Raw genomic sequence first — 17,228 nt, 5'->3', positions numbered from 1 at the left:
CAAATATTGCATGATCTCACCCATGGCATTAAGGGGAAAAAAGCCAGACATATAGAAACAGAGTAGATTGATTAGGTGATTACCAGAAGCTGGGGCGTGGGGGAAAAGGGGAGAATAAAAAAACAAAGTAGGATGGTCCTGGCTGGAGGCTGAGTAGGGGGCGGGGCATGGGATTTTTTTTTTGTCTAATGGGGACAGAGCTTTAATTCTGCAAGATGGAAAGTTCTGGAGATAGATGGTGGTGATGATTGGACAACAGTATGAATGTACTACTTAATGGTTTGTTTTATGGTAGTTGTCTTTCATCAGAAAAACCCCCAAAAAACAAAAACTTAAAGGCTTCATGTCTCACTAAAGATTGAGAATGTTGACTGAAAGCAACTGTGCAAAATTAGAATTGAAAGAATGTAAGCTAGTGAAAATGAATTAAAGAAAAGCAGAGGGGAGAGGTAAAGAGGTTTGCTGCCTCATAACGAATTTTTAACTTCTCATCAAGCAACTAAATGTATTTAAGGTTTCCAACCATAGAAGATGGTCATAACCATCCTTAGAAAACTAATGCCTTCGGGTGGGGAAGGGAGACCGGGAGATACTTGAGGGAGTCAGGAAGCCCATAGGAGGCTGGCTAACAACATTGGGGTTGGTGAGGAAGGAACCTTCCAGAAGAGACTTGGTGACTGGTTTCTGGGAGGGGAACAGGGGAGGGGAGTCAACCACTCAGGCAACATGTGGGGAAGATGGGGCTTCCTGACGGAAGCCTGGGGGAATAGTGATGACTGTGATCTGGAAGATGCTGGGTAGGGAGGGCTGAGGCGCAGGCTGACTGTGTGGGGTGTCCAGCTGGCAGTGGGGAAGTTGGTCTTTTCAGAGAATTGACCGTGATGGCTGGCTGAGGGTAGTCTTGCCTAACCAACCCATGATCTTTTGGGTTCCATGGGTCTAGTTGCTTTTTATATGATGTAATTTGAGGTGTCCCCTTTCTTGTCACAGAGTTATAGTCTGGTGATTAAAAATGGGGCCAGATTGCAAGTGCAGGGTTGCCATGAGGGGCCACTGGGAGATTGAAAGGTATTTGAGACAACTGGGCATTGAGCTTTTTACCTATATATTGATTGATTCAATATATTTGGCACTTCTGTAGCCAAGCATTGTGGGGAATACCCAGATGAATTACACATGGTCTGGAAAGACTTGTAATCTGTTACTGAACTGGGCCTTTTGACTCTCCCCAAACCAAAGACAAATAAATGGCTTTATCATCACCTGTTGTAATTCATACCTCATCTCCCCTTAAGATTCCTGAGTTTTGGTGAATTGTGACTGGGCAGAGAATTTGGAGTTACTTTTATCCTTGTAGATAATAAGTACATTTTGACGACAAGGAAAGCACGCAAAACTAAGTAGCCAGATTTTTGATAAAAATTCCAACAATTGCACAACTGCCACCATTTATGTACATACTGCCGGCCTACCTTGCTATCTCAAAATCCTCCGTTTTGCGTTTTTTCCTCCCAGTTTCTGGTTTCCCACCAGCAGCATATCTCCAGGGTGTCAGGACGTGATTTGCTTTCTGAATCGGAGCTGGAGTCAGGAGGCAGAGGATCCCACAGGGTATACGCGGAGGGTCTCCCTGCCCTGCCTTGTTAGCTGACTTTATTTTTTTTCTTCAGCTAGAATAGAGTTCTTGCCTTTACCCGGCCCGGTTCAGTTATCACCAAGATCAGTTCTAATGAGCTCTTGTTTAAACTGGGGAAGGAAACTTTTCCCCTCCTTTACAAAAAGACAGCTTTTAGCAGGCAGCAGCGGGTGGCGGCGGCAGGGAGCCAGGGGTCAGAAGCTGCCACGTTTTGCTACGTAAATAGCAGCAATTAATGGGCCTCTGTAAAAGGCAGCAATGTGTGTTTGCTGTCTAGCATCGTCTCTCTGAATTGGAGCAAGCCCGAAATTAATTATAAAGCCAGCAAAGGATATTTTCTGCTTTCTGTTAAATAAGTCTCCTCCACCCAGGAGCACGTTCCACTCTGATGCATTTACACATATCCTTTCCTGGGAAGAAGGCATTAAACCAGTTTATTTCCGAAACTTCCCACTGTGTCATGCTAATTACCACAGTTTTCAGACATTTTATACCAAATTGAGGCTTGGGCTGGAGCCTCAGAGTCCGTTGAGTCGTCTCCTCCAACTCCCCACTATTCAGTTCATTTTATCCATTGCTGTCACCTCGATCTTATTGTTACAATGAGATTTACAAAGTTAGCTATTCTATTATTACTAATAATTTTCTTAAAGCTTCTGTATTATTTTGCTAGGGTTGCCATAACAAAATACTGCAACTAGGTGGCTTAAAAAACAAAGCTTTCTCATAGTTCTGGAGACTGGAAGTCCAAGGTCCAGGTGTTGGAGGGTATGTTTCTCCTGAGACCTCTGTCCTCAGCTTGCAGACTTTCTCCCCGTGTCCTCAGCTGGCTTCTCCTCAGGTATAGTGAATCCCCTGTCTCTTCCTCTTCTTATAAGGACACCAGTCCTATTGGATTAGGGTTCCACCCAGTTTTTCTCATTTAACTGTAATTACCTCTTTAGAGGCCTTGTCTCCACATAGTCACATGAGGGTTAAATCTTCAACATAAGAATTTGGTGGGGGAGGTGGGAACAGATGCAATTACATCCATTACAGGTTCTGATGTAGTTAATAGAGTGTTTTTCTTCCAGTGGCACTTGTATTCACTCACTCATTCATTCATTCAGGAAATATTCGCTGTCTGTCTGCCAGGGACTGTTGTGGACACCAAGAGCATGGCAATGAAGGAAACAGAGGACAGTCCCCTCCCTTCTGTTGCTTGCAAGAGTCAGATTCCACACTCAAGTCAGTAAGTTCTGTGAGATTTAAGAGGTGACAGGTGCTGTGGGAAACAGACTGGAGCAAAGAGGACTGTGAGTGCCAGGCAGGTGTAGCTGTGATAGGTGGGTCAGGGAAGCCTCTCTGAGAGGTGACACGTCAGCAGAGTCTTAGAGATGAGGGCTTGAGCCTGCAGTCGCGGCCCCCAGGTGGGAATACACCTGTCACATCTGAGGAACTGTGAGGAGGTCAGAGGGTGAGCTGAGGGAATGAGGGAGACAGGGAGGTGAGGTCAGAGATGGGCCAGCTGCATGATGGGGGCCTGCAGACAGAGTCAGGACCTTGGGTCTCTCTCCAGTCGTAACGGGGATTCTGGGTGCATTTGGTTGGTCCTCACTTCTGGGGAGCTTTCCTGCCGCCCAGATAAGCTGCTCTGGAGAAGGTGACAGACGGTCCAGACAGGTTTGGGATGGAGAAAAGGTACCTGGCAGGTACATAGCCCAGAGTTTGTTGAGGTGAGAGGGACTTGGGGTAGCATGAGGGGGTGGCTGATGGGGAATGAGGGTGCCCAGACTATGCTGTGTTGCTGGTTGTGGCATTCTCTCCAGCATCCTTTGTCCCTAGTAACTTCTTCCAGCTCCCAGCCATAACAGGCAGAAACTGCTTTCTGCAGGGATGATGGGACGGTTCCGGTCCATGCACAGTGAGCAGGGGCTGACAGTCCCCTGCCTTTTGTTTGGCTGTGATCCTAAATACTCTCTGAGTCACCCAGAGAGGGTCACCAGGTATGCCCTCTGTTCAGTGGCCCCTTACCTGCTTTCTAGCGCTTGCATTTAGTGTAAGTTGTGTGGCTTTTGCCAAGTCCAAAGTGGGGTCGCAGGCCAGTGGGGCAGGCTCTGGCCATCCGTCCTGCCTCCCTCCCTCTCTTCCTTCTTCTCTCCTAACTCGCACATACGTGCATCGGCTGTGTCACTGTCTAGCACATGTTTACTGGGCCCTTCTCTGTTTCTTACTCTGGGCTTGGCACTGGGCATGCAAGGGTGAGCCACCATTGGAAGTGACAAGGGGGATTGGTGCCAGGGAGAGGGTTCTAGAATAGTGTTCTAGAGAAAGGATGAGGCTTGAAAAAAGGTGAGAACGGGCCAGCAGGGCTGATCCCAGAGTCTGGGAGGGGATCTGGAGGTATGAGAAGTTTGTGCTGTGAAGGAAATGCCGTATCATAGCCCAGCAAGAAAACACAAGAGGGGAAGTGTGGTACTGTGGGTGCCACGGTGTCGTGCGGGCAGTGGGTGCACCGTGATGTGCAGCATGATGAGGCTGGTCCGGGAAGCCTCTCTGAGAAGGTGACTGTTAGTCTGGGGAAAGGAAATCCCAGGACAAAATACCTCTAAAAACTGAAATCGGTCAAAGGGAGAAATAAAGTTTAAAACCCGTTTATTGCTTACAAACTGCAGTCTGGCCCGTCTCTCTGTCCTGCTCCAGCAGCAGCAAAACCGGCCCTCCCCTCGCCTCTCAGGTACAGATAAGCCTTCCATTGCCCAGGTAATTACCCACTGAACTTCTCTCCACCCCTGAGGAATTATGTAAACCCACTAAAGCCATACTTCTCTCCACCCTTGAGCTCCTGTTGATATGCATATGTACTAAAGCCAGGTGAGATATTCTGGATAAATAACAGTTTTACCCACAGGCCACCCCTTAGAAATCTCACTTTACAATTGACTCCTTCCCCCTCTTCCGACCAAACTAATGACAAACAATAGCAACAGCAATAAAATCATGATAATCCTCAAACTAGAGGATTCAGCCTATGCAGATTAAATAGATGTACTTTACAGCACAGTCTCTCACTAAGCACAAAATATGTTTCTACACTTGTTTATTCATTCCTAACTTACTCACAAAACTTTACCAAACATTAGACAAAGTCAGGTCTCTCTTTTAAGCAACACAATCATGATTCTTAAGCCAGAGGATTCAGCTAGGTTCAAAATCCCTTGCAGATTAAGTTCAAAGCTCATCAATTCCAGCCATCACGTGGCAGTTGCAGCCAGGGGGCGCATCCAGGGCACAAGGACTGTAGAAGCAAATAACTATGATTGTGGGGGACCACTTTGCTGTTATTCCAGGAATACAAAGGAGGCCAGCTTCCAGGCCTTTTCCCCAAGGTGCCAGAAGAGCCAACAACCACTGGTCCATGTATCAAAATGTCCAGGGCCATGTCCATTCTATTCCTAATTGCTGCACCTATCCTTGCAATGCATGTCCAATAAAGTGGGTGCCTTGATTGCTCTCAATCACTGGTGATGGGCTATAGGCTGCAAAGAGGTGCGCTAGGCCCCTCTTGGTGGTTTGCTGATCTGCACAACGTGCAGGGCACTCCTTCCGGGATTGGCTGACTTCTCCAAAGATCAATGGCAAGCCCCACTGACAGACTACAGCCCACATTGTCTTTTACCCCACATGCAACAAACACTGATGTAGCCACTGAGCCATGTCAGAGGCAGGCTTTCCTTCTAGCCAGTGTACCTGGGTCAATGCGTCTGCTTCACCATTCCCTGGGAATGCCAAAGGCAAGTGGTCACATGATATACGGTAGGTGTCTGTGCCACACCACCCTGTGGCCTTTGGGTCCAATCTCTCACCCACCCCATGATGGGATAGGTGGTTATTACCTTGGTTGGAGCTTTTCTGGCGATAGGCTCCATAGTCAACAAGGCGTGGTACGCAGCAGCCAGTTGCTTCTCTACGAAGATGTACCAGACCTCTGCGCCTTTCCATAGTTGTGACAGGCTGCAGCCGACAGCAGAAGCAGCAGCAGTGGCAGAAGCAGTAGCCTTAGGCTAGGGCCATCGGCTGGGGTCAGCATAGCCAGCAGTAGTGGTGGTGCCTCCACGATCACATGAGTGTAGACACATGACCCTTGGTGCAAGCGCCACTTCTCCCCATCATTTCTAGGGGCGGCCCTCCCAAAGATCGCACCCATTATGACAGATTTCAGGTTCAGAGAAATCCTACTGACTGCTCCAGATGTAAGTCCGGGAAAAGGGAAAGGGAAATCCCAGGGCAAAATACCTCTAAAAACCGAAATCGGTCAAAGGGAGTAATAAAGTTTAAAACCCGTTTATTGCTTACAAACTGCAGTCCAGCCCATCTCTCTGTCCTGCTCCAGCAGCAGCAAAACTGGCCCTCCCCTCGCCTTTCAGGTACAGATAAGCCCTCCATTGCCCATTGATATGGAGGTGAACTTCTCTCCACCCCTGAGGAATTATGCAAATCTACTAAAGCCATACTTCTCTCCACCTTTGAGCTCCTGTTGATATGCATATGTACTAAAGCCAGGCGAGATATTCTGGATAAATTACAATTTTACCCACAGTGACATTGCTCAAAGAGGGGGGTCTATGTCTGTCACAGTCATGCACCTGCTAAAATCACATTCACAGGCGGCACCACATCTTACAGTTTAGTGGTTGAAGGAAGATTTGGGTGCCTGTGTTGTAGCTGAGCAAGGACTCTATTGGTCGGATTTACCCAAGGGTGAGCAGGATGACCAGGAACTCACCATGGGGAGGCTGCGGCAGGCTGGGGAGACCTCCCTCCAGGCTTCCTCTCCCTTGTCTACTCCGAGGAGCCAAGCCCTGTATGAGGAGCTGCAGAGACAAGCAGGGGTCAGGCTTGACTTCCTGGGAATCACAGTGGAGTGTGTCCCAGTTAAGCGTGCATGGCCTGAGCCAGTCTGCGGTGGAGAAGCAAACTGTCGTCTGAGGTCAGGGAGGAGAGGGATTCAGAGTTCATGGGCTCAGAGGGCAAAGTGGCTGTGTGGGGGGGAATTCCAGGCCAGGGTGGGGTGGTGGGGGAGATGAGGCAGGGAGGGGAGCAGAGAGGCCCAGTCCAGGTCAGAGAGGAGGTTGATGTCCACAGACACGTCACAGCTCAGGAGACAGGTGTGAGCAGTCCAGGAGTTTGGACAGTCATTCGAGTCACGGCAATGGAGGAGATGGAGGCACGTTCCTAAGGTGAGGAGGGGGTGGCCTGGGCAGAAGGAAGCACCGTTAGGCTGGGCTGGGAGGAAAAGCAGGAGGTGTACCTTGGAGTGCAGGAGGCAGCACGGCCTCCTGGATGGGGTGGTGAGGATTTCAGGGAGTGGTGGGGAGGGAACCTACCTGGCTTCTGTTTCCACTATTTTAACTGTTTGCACTGTTATCTCCCCTCCATTTTTTAAAAGAAGTGAGGAAACTAAGACTTAGGTCCAGGCTACCAGGTGGCATAGAGAGGCTTTGAAGTCAAGGCACCTGGCTGCGGTGTCCTCCTGCCAGCTGCTCTGCTGGGCTACCCTTTGGACTGCCAGAGTACGGAAGGCAGGGAGAGCCCAGGAAAGGCACTCGAAAGTCCTGCCCAGTGCTGGTGAATGCACACAAGCCCTTACATTTCCATTCTTCTGCACGATAAGGGAATCCTACGGGACTGTGTGATGCTCAGATGGGCTGAGTCCACCTGCCCTGCTATAACCAAAGACCACAGACTGGGTGGCTTAAGCAGCACACTGCACACTTTTCTCACAGCTCTGGAGGCTGGATGTCCAACATCAAGGTGGCAGTAGGGTTGTTTTCTGGTGAGACCTCTCTCCTTGGTCTGTAGGTGGCCATCCTCTTGCTGTGTCCTCACATGGCCTTTCCTCTGTACATGTGCAGAGAGAGTTGTCTGGTATGTCTTTCTCTTCTTATATGGACACCAGTCCTATCCGATTAGGACACCCCTGTCAGGCCTTACCTTCAAATACATTCAGGTTGGGGGTTAGGGCTTCAACGTTTGAATTTTGTGGGGGACACAAGTCAGTCCAGAACAAATGGTAAACTTTTGAGGCACTAGAAAGAATCTGAGAAATGGACCTGAAAAGCCACGTCTTTTTCATACTATACACTTGGCATGTAGAATAGTGTTGAGTATAGTTTAGGTGCCTAATAAATGTTTGCTGAAGAAGAAATGATTCATTTGAGCTTAACAAAGATTATTCATTTAGAAACTAATCATCCTGGAAAGAAAGCTCTTTTTGGCTAATTTCCATGTAAAAAGAAAATTTGGTTGACCAGGGCCTCTTATTCCCTGTGCATTCTGGTCACTTAAAACATTATGGTATACATTTGCACCAACATGGATGGAACTGGTGGACATTATGCTCAGTGAAATAAGCTAGGCGGAGAAAGACAAATGCCAAATGATTTCCCTCATTTGTGGAGTATAAGAACAAAATGGCAGCAGAGTCAGAGACTCCAAGAATGAACTAGTGGTTACCAAAGGGGAGGGGTGTGGGAGGGCAGGTAGGGAGGGAGGAAGAAGGGGACTGAGGGGTATTATGTTTAGTACACATGGTGTGGGGGATCACGGAGAGAACAGTGTAGCACAGAGAAGGTACATAGTGGATCTGTGGCATCTTACTACACTGTTAGACAGTGACTGCACTGAGGTATGGGTGGGGCTTGATAACATGGGTAAATGTAGTAATCACATTGTTTTTTCATGTGAAACCTTCAGAAGAGTGTGTATCAATCATACCTTAATAAAAAAATTTTTAAAAATATGGTATAAAAGCTCTTAGATTAAAGAAAGACTATGAACTTTGGAAAACACAGCATACCTTGTATAATGGGTAAAACACATATGTATGTTTTTGTGATATTCAAGAGTCATTTCTCTGATCAGCACAGAGAAGGCACATAGTGGATCTGTGGCATCTTCCTGCACTGATGGACAGTGACTGCATTGGGGTATGGGTGGGGACTTGATAATATGGGTAAATGTAGTAACCACATTGTTTTTTCATGTGAAACCTTCTTTCTTCCTCTCAGTCATATGGAAAATCAATTTTATATCTGACTTTTCATTTTGGAGATTGGGTACATCAACAATTCTTGATAATGTTTCAGAGTAATGAATTTTAAAGGTGGTGAAAGGTGATTGAGGATGAAGGGATGAATTTTAAATCCTGTTAACTCTGATCTTATGTAGACAGTCTCAGCTAAGTCAATATTTAGAGAAGATGAGAGACTAGACTGGTATTAAACCACTGCCTTGGGATTTAAAAGCAACTGTATTCCAGAGAGTTCCAAACGCTGACATGTGGTACAGTTTTTAATATGCTAAAATGGCTGGTCAAGGGAAAGTATATTTTTTCTTAGCTGAACTAAGCTTGAATGCTTTTTCACCTTTTCCACATGTTGCTTCATGAACGTAAATGGTAACAAGTGTCAGTTTAAGGAGATTTACCATGTGCCAGACATAGTGCCAAGGGCTTTCCATACATTATCTTAGGTACCACTGAGTTTAAGAAAGCGTGTGCCGCGACTGGGGCCATATATTTTTGTGCATCCTCATTCTAAGTAAAACTCTACATGGAATATTTTCTCCTAATACATAATGGCCATTAAGCATGAATTCCTTTCTACAACTGATCCCACTCCTGATGAATGGGATCCACGTGCTGCTGCTGCTCCTCCTTCCTGGTTGGAGCGAGTGGTTTTCCCTTTCCCTGAGGAGCAGACCCACCACCTGTCTTCCTTTCCTTCCTCAGGGTCCCCTGGCCTGCAGACACTGCTCCTCTCCTGTATCTTCTGTTTCTCCACCCCACTCATAGCTGCTGCCTAGTCATCTTAGATCTACTCCTTCTTTCTTTTTCTTTTTTGTGTTGGGGGATTCCTTTTCTTATGAGCAAGTCTGCATGCAGCAAGACGGTCTCTGCCTCTGGGCCTCTCTACCTCGGTGCGGCCACAACTCCAGTCCCCTCTCTGCTCTCCCGCAGCCTTGCAGCCCTGTGGAGCTCTTTATATAAAGTCAGTGACAATATTGCCCACACCTGTGTATTGAGCTAGCTGACCACAGGAACCTTCACTTTATCCACAGCTACTTATCTTGGAAATGGGGGCAGTCTTTGAAAAAGGGATTCCTTTGTTACGTTTTGGGAGGCATTGCATCTTGGGTGGATCTTCCTTTTATTGACCTTTCACAGCAAAATTGATTTTCTTGATTAGCTCAGGACAACATCCAGGCTTAGACATTCTCCTGATGGCACCTCACCCCCTCGCCCCAGCACACTGCCAATCTGGTCCTTGGACTTGGTCCTCAGTGAATCTGTGCAATGGGTAAAACATGTATGCATGTTTTTGTGATATTAAAGAGTCTATAAAATTAGACCAAAGCAGTTTATCTTTGCAGCTAGAGACCCATCGTCATGCCAGGCTTCAACCTGGTAGAATCGGTGTTAGGTCTCCTCTGCCGGCAAATCACATCAAATTAGATGCCTCCCTTTGCTGATCATTGATTGCCTTTTCCTTAATTTCCTATTCAGTGATTCCCACTTCAGCTGTTACAGGAGAAGTTGATTAAATGGTTTTGTGTAGGCAAGAATGGCTTTCCATTTTCAGTATTGTTAATGCAGAGTTTATATGTTTAGAAGCCTGGTGATGAGCTGGTATTTGGAAATGGAGAGGGGGCTTTATAGGAAAGGTCCAGTGAGGTGGCTTTCATGGAGGGACTCTCAGAACGCAGAACTTGGCAACCAATACACCAAATGATGGTGGAGCACACACCTATCTGTTCTAGCAAATTATGACAAACTTGGTGGCTTAGAACAACAGAAATGTATTTTCTCACAGTTCTGAAGGCCAGATGTCCAAAATCAACTTTACTGGACCAAAATCAAGGTGTTGACAGGGCCATGCCCCTTCTGACGGCTCTAGGGGGCATCCGTCCTTGTCCTCTTACAGCTCCTAGAGGCAGAGGCATTCCTTGGCCTGTGGCCCATCACTGCCAGCTCTGCTTCCTGCTTCACACAGCCTTCTCCTCTGTGTGTTTGTGAAACGTCCCACTCCCTCTGTTTTGTAAGGACACTTGTAATGATATTGAGGGCCCACCTGGATAATCCAAGTTAATCTCATCTCATCTCAAAATCCTTCACTTTTTCCAAATAAGGTCACATTCACACATTCCAGGGATTAGGAATTAATATCTTTGGATGACCATTATATAACCTACTACAGCAATTAAGAAGCTAAATTGTTCTAGTAATAATTGTGTGCTTTGTTAAAAAAGGCAGATCATATTACTGCCAGGATTTTAGACTGTTGTTTATTCATAGACTTTTAAGAATTTCATTGCCAGAGGGTGTAATTTTTAAAACATTACAACACAGACTCAAGGAAAGACAGAATCTAATTGTATGTTACAGCATCCCTCTTTGTTCTCACCACTAGAAGACAATGAATATACATAGGTATATATGTATATATGTATGTATATGTATATGTGTGTATTTGTATATATATGTTTTTGCTAACAAATAATTACAGCTTTTAAAGCTTTCAGTCAGTCTAGCAGCTATTGAACTAGTTGGGGCCAAACTACAGCCAGAGCGTAACTTTTTCTGAGCAGACAGTACCAGCCTCAGATTGACTTGGGATAATGCAGGCCTCCAGCCTGTCTGTTCCATTGGCCGATTGTCCCTTTTTAGTCATATCTTTGGATCAATGCCTGAAAATGCCCCATTTTAAAATGGGTGAAGACAGTCAAAAGTTACAAACTTCCAGTTACAAATAAGTCCTGGAGATGTGAGTCCAGCTTGATGACTATATTTAACAATACTGTATAGTCTATTTGAAAGTTGCTACGACAGAAGATCTTAAAAATTCTTACAACACACATACAAGTTGTAATTGTGTGATGGATGTTAACTTACTGTTGTAATTCATTTTGCAGTATGTACACTTAATCAAACCACTATGTTGTACACCTAAAATTAATACAATATTATGTGTCAGTTATGTCTCAGTTTAAAAAAATGGGACTCTGCTCTCCAGAAGGCATAATAGATTAAGCTCTTTACAGCTATTTTTGCTTTAATGATTAAAAAAAAGAACTGGTTCAATGATTCTCTGGGGTAGTAGTCTCTGGGGCTGTTACTGGCCCTTATTATCTATACAGTGTTGTGTGTGGTGAAGAGGGGAGGGTCCCTGCCTTAGGGGTGCTTCGGGTTCACAGGTGGCAGGTGTGGTGGGCATTAGGGAAGGAAAGTTAAAGGAACTCTGGGAGGGAGGTGGGATTTGACATAGTAGCTGAAGGAAGGACTGGGAGTTTGAGTGGGGGTGGAGTGAGCTTGGAAAGTAACCAAACCTGTTGCGGGAGAGTGAGGAGATGCCCCCAGGGGTGCATCTAATGGAGGAGAAGCCCCAGCTCCAGGCCAGGGAGTGTGGATCTTGTCCTGTGGGCAGCGGTGAGCCCCTGAAGGGCTTTAAGCAAGAAGTCAGAGTTCCAGACCGGCTGTTCCATGTGGAGTATAGAGTGACTCCAAGAGGCTAGGAGGGCAGCAGGGCAGAGTGGTATGACACTGATGTCATCGTCAGGGCTAGTAGTAGCCAGACTTGTATTTTATTTTATTTTTTAACCACAAATTTGTGTCAAGAAAATAACGTTTGAGTTCCTCACTACAAATATGTCATTTATTTTTTGATCTATATCTATGTGCTAATATACTGAGTGTATCCTGAAATAATTACAAGCTGTAATTATAAAAGAAGGAAATAGATAGAAATGGAGGGTCCCCTCTTTTCGCCCTGCACCCCCAGCCTTGCACGAGCCTGCCCCTTGGTTGCCTGAGTCCTCCTTAGAGACAGTGTGTCTGGGCACTGGGGGGCATTGCCCTGAGAGAGCCCAGCTGGTGGTGAGGGGGCAGAGAGGAAGGCAAAGTGAGGGGGCTTCACAGGGAGGGCTCGTGATGATGTCGGTGGCTGGTCACAGGGGGGAGAGGAGGGGAGGCCTAAGGGAAGAACAGGGTGGAACAGTTCAGGGCCTGGTGAACGGCAAGGTGGCTGTCACCGAAGGAGAGGGGAGGGAAAGGGCACAGATCAAGGTGGAAACGATAATCTTCCCTTGCCCGCCCTCCCTCCCACCCAACTTTATGTAAAGTTGGCGGGGGGGGGGGGGGGAGTTCACACATGTGACAAGCGGATTGTGGGGGCATGACCCAGGAGGAGCACCCGTGGGTTGCTGAGTCACAAGCCTGGAACTGTAACCGGCTGGTGCCTAGCACAGGGCCAAGAGTTAACCTGCACAGTAACTCGCCACAGGAACGAGCTGGTCACCGGAGGCCAGTGGCAGCCCAGCCAGAGGGCTGGTGCCGGACAGAGAAAGGGCACGGAGGAAGGATGGGTTCCCCGTCGTTGGGCACTGCATCCCCCAGCCCCCTAATGACGCCCTAGAACTGAAGATGGGGGCAGGTTTGGCTGTTTCGTTAGTGGAGGCACAGCTGGAGGGATGATGGCAAGTCCTGGGAGATATGGGGAGAAGCCCTTGGCTGGAGTAGAACTTGGTATTTCATTCTGTTGAGACCCCACTTTGATCCATCACCCAGCCTTCCAGAGGACCATTCAAGTTTGCTTATGTAGATTTCATTCTCTTCCTTAATAATTGAAACTTTTGGTCTTTCCTGATGCTATGTTCTTATTTTTCTCCCTTGGTGCTATTTTAGATAAAGTTTTTCTCCTAATGTAGAGAAGTAGCTGTGTATTTTCCTAGGGTTCTTGTGAATAGTCAGGACTAACCTTTGCCTGCGATGTCTGACAACGACCATGTTCTTGGTGTCTCCTTAGGTGGCCATAAAAGTCATCGACAAGAAGAGAGCCAAAAAGGACACTTATGTCACCAAAAACCTTCGGCGAGAGGGGCAGATCCAGCAAATGATCCGCCACCCCAACATTACCCAGCTTCTTGATATCTTAGAAACGGAAAACAGCTACTACCTGGTCATGGAGCTGTGTCCTGGGGGCAACCTGATGCACAAGATATATGAGAAGAAGCGGCTGGAGGAATCTGAAGCCCGCAGGTACATCAGGCAGCTCATCTCGGCAGTGGAGCACCTGCACCGGGCTGGTGTAGTCCACAGGTAAGGGCCATGCCAGAGGGGAGGATTACCAACTAATGCTGATTGGACTGCACCATGCTTTAGGGCACTCTAAGCAAGGCTGTATCACTGTGGCATGTTTTACAATACTTCTACATTTTTGTCCATGGAGTTATTTTGTGAGCTGACTTACTGCCAGTGTGGGGGTTAAAAGAGTGGTGCCTGAAGCCCGAGTGTCTCGGTTTGCATCCTAGCCCTGCACTTTAACAGTTATGTAATTCTCGGAAAGTTATTTAACCATTCTGAACCTCAGTCTCTTCTTCTGTAAAATGGGAATAGTAATGATAGTTATCTTACAGTTGGTGTAAGGGCTAATATGTAGAGTGCAATGAGTAATATGCATGAAGTGCTTGGAAAAGGGCTTGGTACCTAGCAAGGACCATGTAAATGTTGGCGATTTATCTTCTTATTTGTAAAATAACGAGATCAGTTGCTCAGGTACCCAAAAGAAGAATCAAGAATCAATGTTAAGAAAGTATGAGATTGCCTTTTTTAGCCAAGTGCTGGGGATGGTGCTTTCATTGTATTTTCATTACATATTGTAGTCGCTTTTAGCTGTTTTATTCAATTGAATTGAATCTTCATTTGAATTGTGAATTTGGTCTTGAAAGTGAGGGGTGTTCCCCATAAGCTAAACAAACCTTGCAAATTATTATGAAAATCTAATTTTTTTTTTTTACCAGCCAGTTCCCTCCTGAGGAGGAGTTCCCACAAGGAACGTGAATGAAAACAGCATTCCTCTCAATGTTGCCATGGGGGGGTGGGCGCCTACTTTTAATGCTACATTAAAATAGAATAAATTTTTTTTAAATGCCCTCTTTTTCTCTGAAGAAAGTGTTGACCTCACCCAGAAATACATAGTTCTTTCTTCATGGAATGACAATCAATAATTACTTATGGGTTGTTAAGAAGAAAAATATCATGTTCAATTGACTATCATTTAAACAAGCAAGATCAAAGCATGAAATGTGTGTGTGTATATATACATTTAAATTTATATATTAATAATTTATATTTAAAATTTATAATATATTTAAAATCTTTTACACTGAGATACAGTTCACATACCATAAAATCCACCATTTAAAGTGTACAATTCAGTCATTTTAAGTATTCACAGAGTTGTATAACCTTCATTGCTATCTAATTTTAGAATATTTCATCATCTCAGAAAAGTAACCCTGTGTTCATTGTCAGTCACTCTCCATCCCCCCCTCCTGCCATGCCCTCACATCCACTAATCTACTGTCTGGTTCAGTGGATTTGCCTATTCTGGACATTTCATGTAAATGGAGAAAAGCAGTATGTGATCTTTCATGGCTGGCTTCTTAGCATAATGTTTGTAAGATTCATCCCTGCTCTAGCATCTATCCATGCTTCATTCCTTTTTGTGGCTGAATAGTATTCCATTGTATGGATAGACCACATTTTGTTTATCTAGTCATCAGTTGATGGACATTTGGGTTGTTTCTACCTTTTGGCTTTTATGAATAAGATTGCTGTGAACATTTGTGTCTGAGCTACAGCATGAACATATATTTTCATGTCTCTGAGAATACCCCTCTTAGAATTGTTGTCATATGGCAACTCCATGTTGAACTTTTTAAGGAAACATGTTTTAAAAAATTCAACTTCTAATGGTGACTTTTATCTGTTTGAAAGCCATTCATATTCTGATCAGAAAAAAAAGCAGTTCTAGGCCTTTAGTTAGAACATGTAGGCTTTGAAGATGGAGATGGGCATTTCCTTACTAATAGGATTGGCATGGGAATGCTCTGCCGGTCTACCCTGTTGTGCTGAAACCTAGGGACACTTTGGGGGAGGTCCCCCGGTTCAGGGCTTTCCTGGAGCCATCCTTGGCCAGGCATGTGGGTGGATCATTTCCTCACTGAGGTGAGAGGATCTCTTTATGGACATATTTTTAGTCACACATGTTGTCATGAAATCATGCTTCTCTAGACCTCTTTGAGGCGAGATCAGCAAGGAAAGGAACATTCAGAAATTTTAAGTGAATAATGCTATTTTTGGCTCTGCCCAACAATACTCCTGTGTAGCCTGCCGTGTCATAGCTCTGCCATTATTAGGAAAATGATGGTTGTAAGTGTGCCTGGTTCTATCTTTGCTTATGGAGATGACAAAGGCAGAAAGCTCAGTAATGAATCAGCTTGGATTACCCATTCCTTTGGTCACAGCGGAAAATGGAACCGGGGGCGGAGATTTCTGTGGAACTCGGGGTGTTATTACAAGGGTTTCATGCTGTCAGAAATCAGATGAGCACGGAGCTTCGCAGGATTTCACCAACAACAAAGGAGAAGCAGGCAGAAGCTGTGCATTGCTCACGGTTGCTCCCGCAGGAAATTCTCAACAACCCTTTTAAAGTAATTTCAACAAAATCAATCCCGCTCGGCACAATTACTGTCAGAATGTCAAAGGAATGAATTTAATAATGTTTTGATAGCAAAGACATGGTGCTTTTTCTTTCTCTGATCTCCAGCGCTCTGCTTCTTCCCCTTGCCTCGGAACTATATTCACAAGCTAGTAATGGCAGAGGTTCAGATCTTTTAAAGTTAGGGAAGACTGGAAGTAGAGGTATGAAGAGGAAAAGTTCTCCATTTTTCTCTCTGGAAATCATGAGTCTCAGCGTGCACAGACGTAGGTGACTAGATGGTCGAGATGTCACATGAAAGTATTTGTGCAGAATATGTTCATGGGTGGCTTTAACTGAATGTCTTGACTTGCAAAAATTATATAATATCAATTTTAGCAAACCTCATCTAGCTCACCACTGACATACTATTTACTCTAGCCCTTTCCTATGGTGGAGAATTTTCTCCTATGTGCTGCAAACGTGGAATGAATTTTCATAAATTATTTTGAGGTTCGCGTTTTCAGATGAATAAGAGGATAGCATTTCAGAGATGGCCTGGAGTCCCTCATGGGAAGATTTCTGAGCACGTGGATTGGATCATTCAGGAGGACACAGGATGAATTTTGGTGGCAACATTTATACAATGATTTAAAGGGCTTTTTAGTTAAGTGTGTCAGAGGGTGCTTTCAAAACGCAGTTTCTAATTACGCTGATACTATATTGTTATGTCGTCATCAACTTAATGCTTGCACAGCCCTCATTGCCTGCGATATTAAATCTAAATGTTTAATTATTTACTCAAAACTATTTAAATATCCCTTTAAGGAAGCAAATCTTTAAAAATCATGTTAATACTACAAATAGAAAGAAAAAAAGGACACTAACCCTCTAATCGCCTGTGTATTCCCTTTGCTAGAAGAGAACTTCGGTGTCAACTTGGATCTGCCAATATGTTTGTGTTTTTTAACAATAGGGCTGTGGTTAAGTCTTACACAGGCAGAATATGATCTAACTTCTTTATCATTCCGTGTTAGGGTTGCCTGAGATATACTCCCCATTGAAAATATAAGGAG

General features: G+C 45.2%; 1 protein-coding gene across 2 annotated transcripts in view; it reads left to right on the top strand.

Annotated features, from left to right (window-relative positions):
* Nucleotides 1-17,228, top strand: part of HUNK (hormonally up-regulated Neu-associated kinase) — a 105,376-nt gene that overhangs the window by 34,588 nt on the left and 53,560 nt on the right. For both annotated transcript variants that reach the window (XM_017662664.3, XM_037014810.2), the window contains exon 2: nt 13,477-13,769. In XM_017662664.3, the coding sequence (XP_017518153.3) occupies nt 13,477-13,769 (293 nt within the window). The remainder of the gene's footprint in view (nt 1-13,476; nt 13,770-17,228) is intronic.

The sequence above is a fragment of the Manis javanica genome, chromosome 3 (genome assembly GCF_040802235.1).
Source record: "Manis javanica isolate MJ-LG chromosome 3, MJ_LKY, whole genome shotgun sequence".
Classification (NCBI taxonomy): domain Eukaryota; kingdom Metazoa; phylum Chordata; class Mammalia; order Pholidota; family Manidae; genus Manis; species Manis javanica.
Note: the sequence above shows the minus strand (reverse complement) of the source record. Positions and strands in the feature narration are given on the sequence as shown.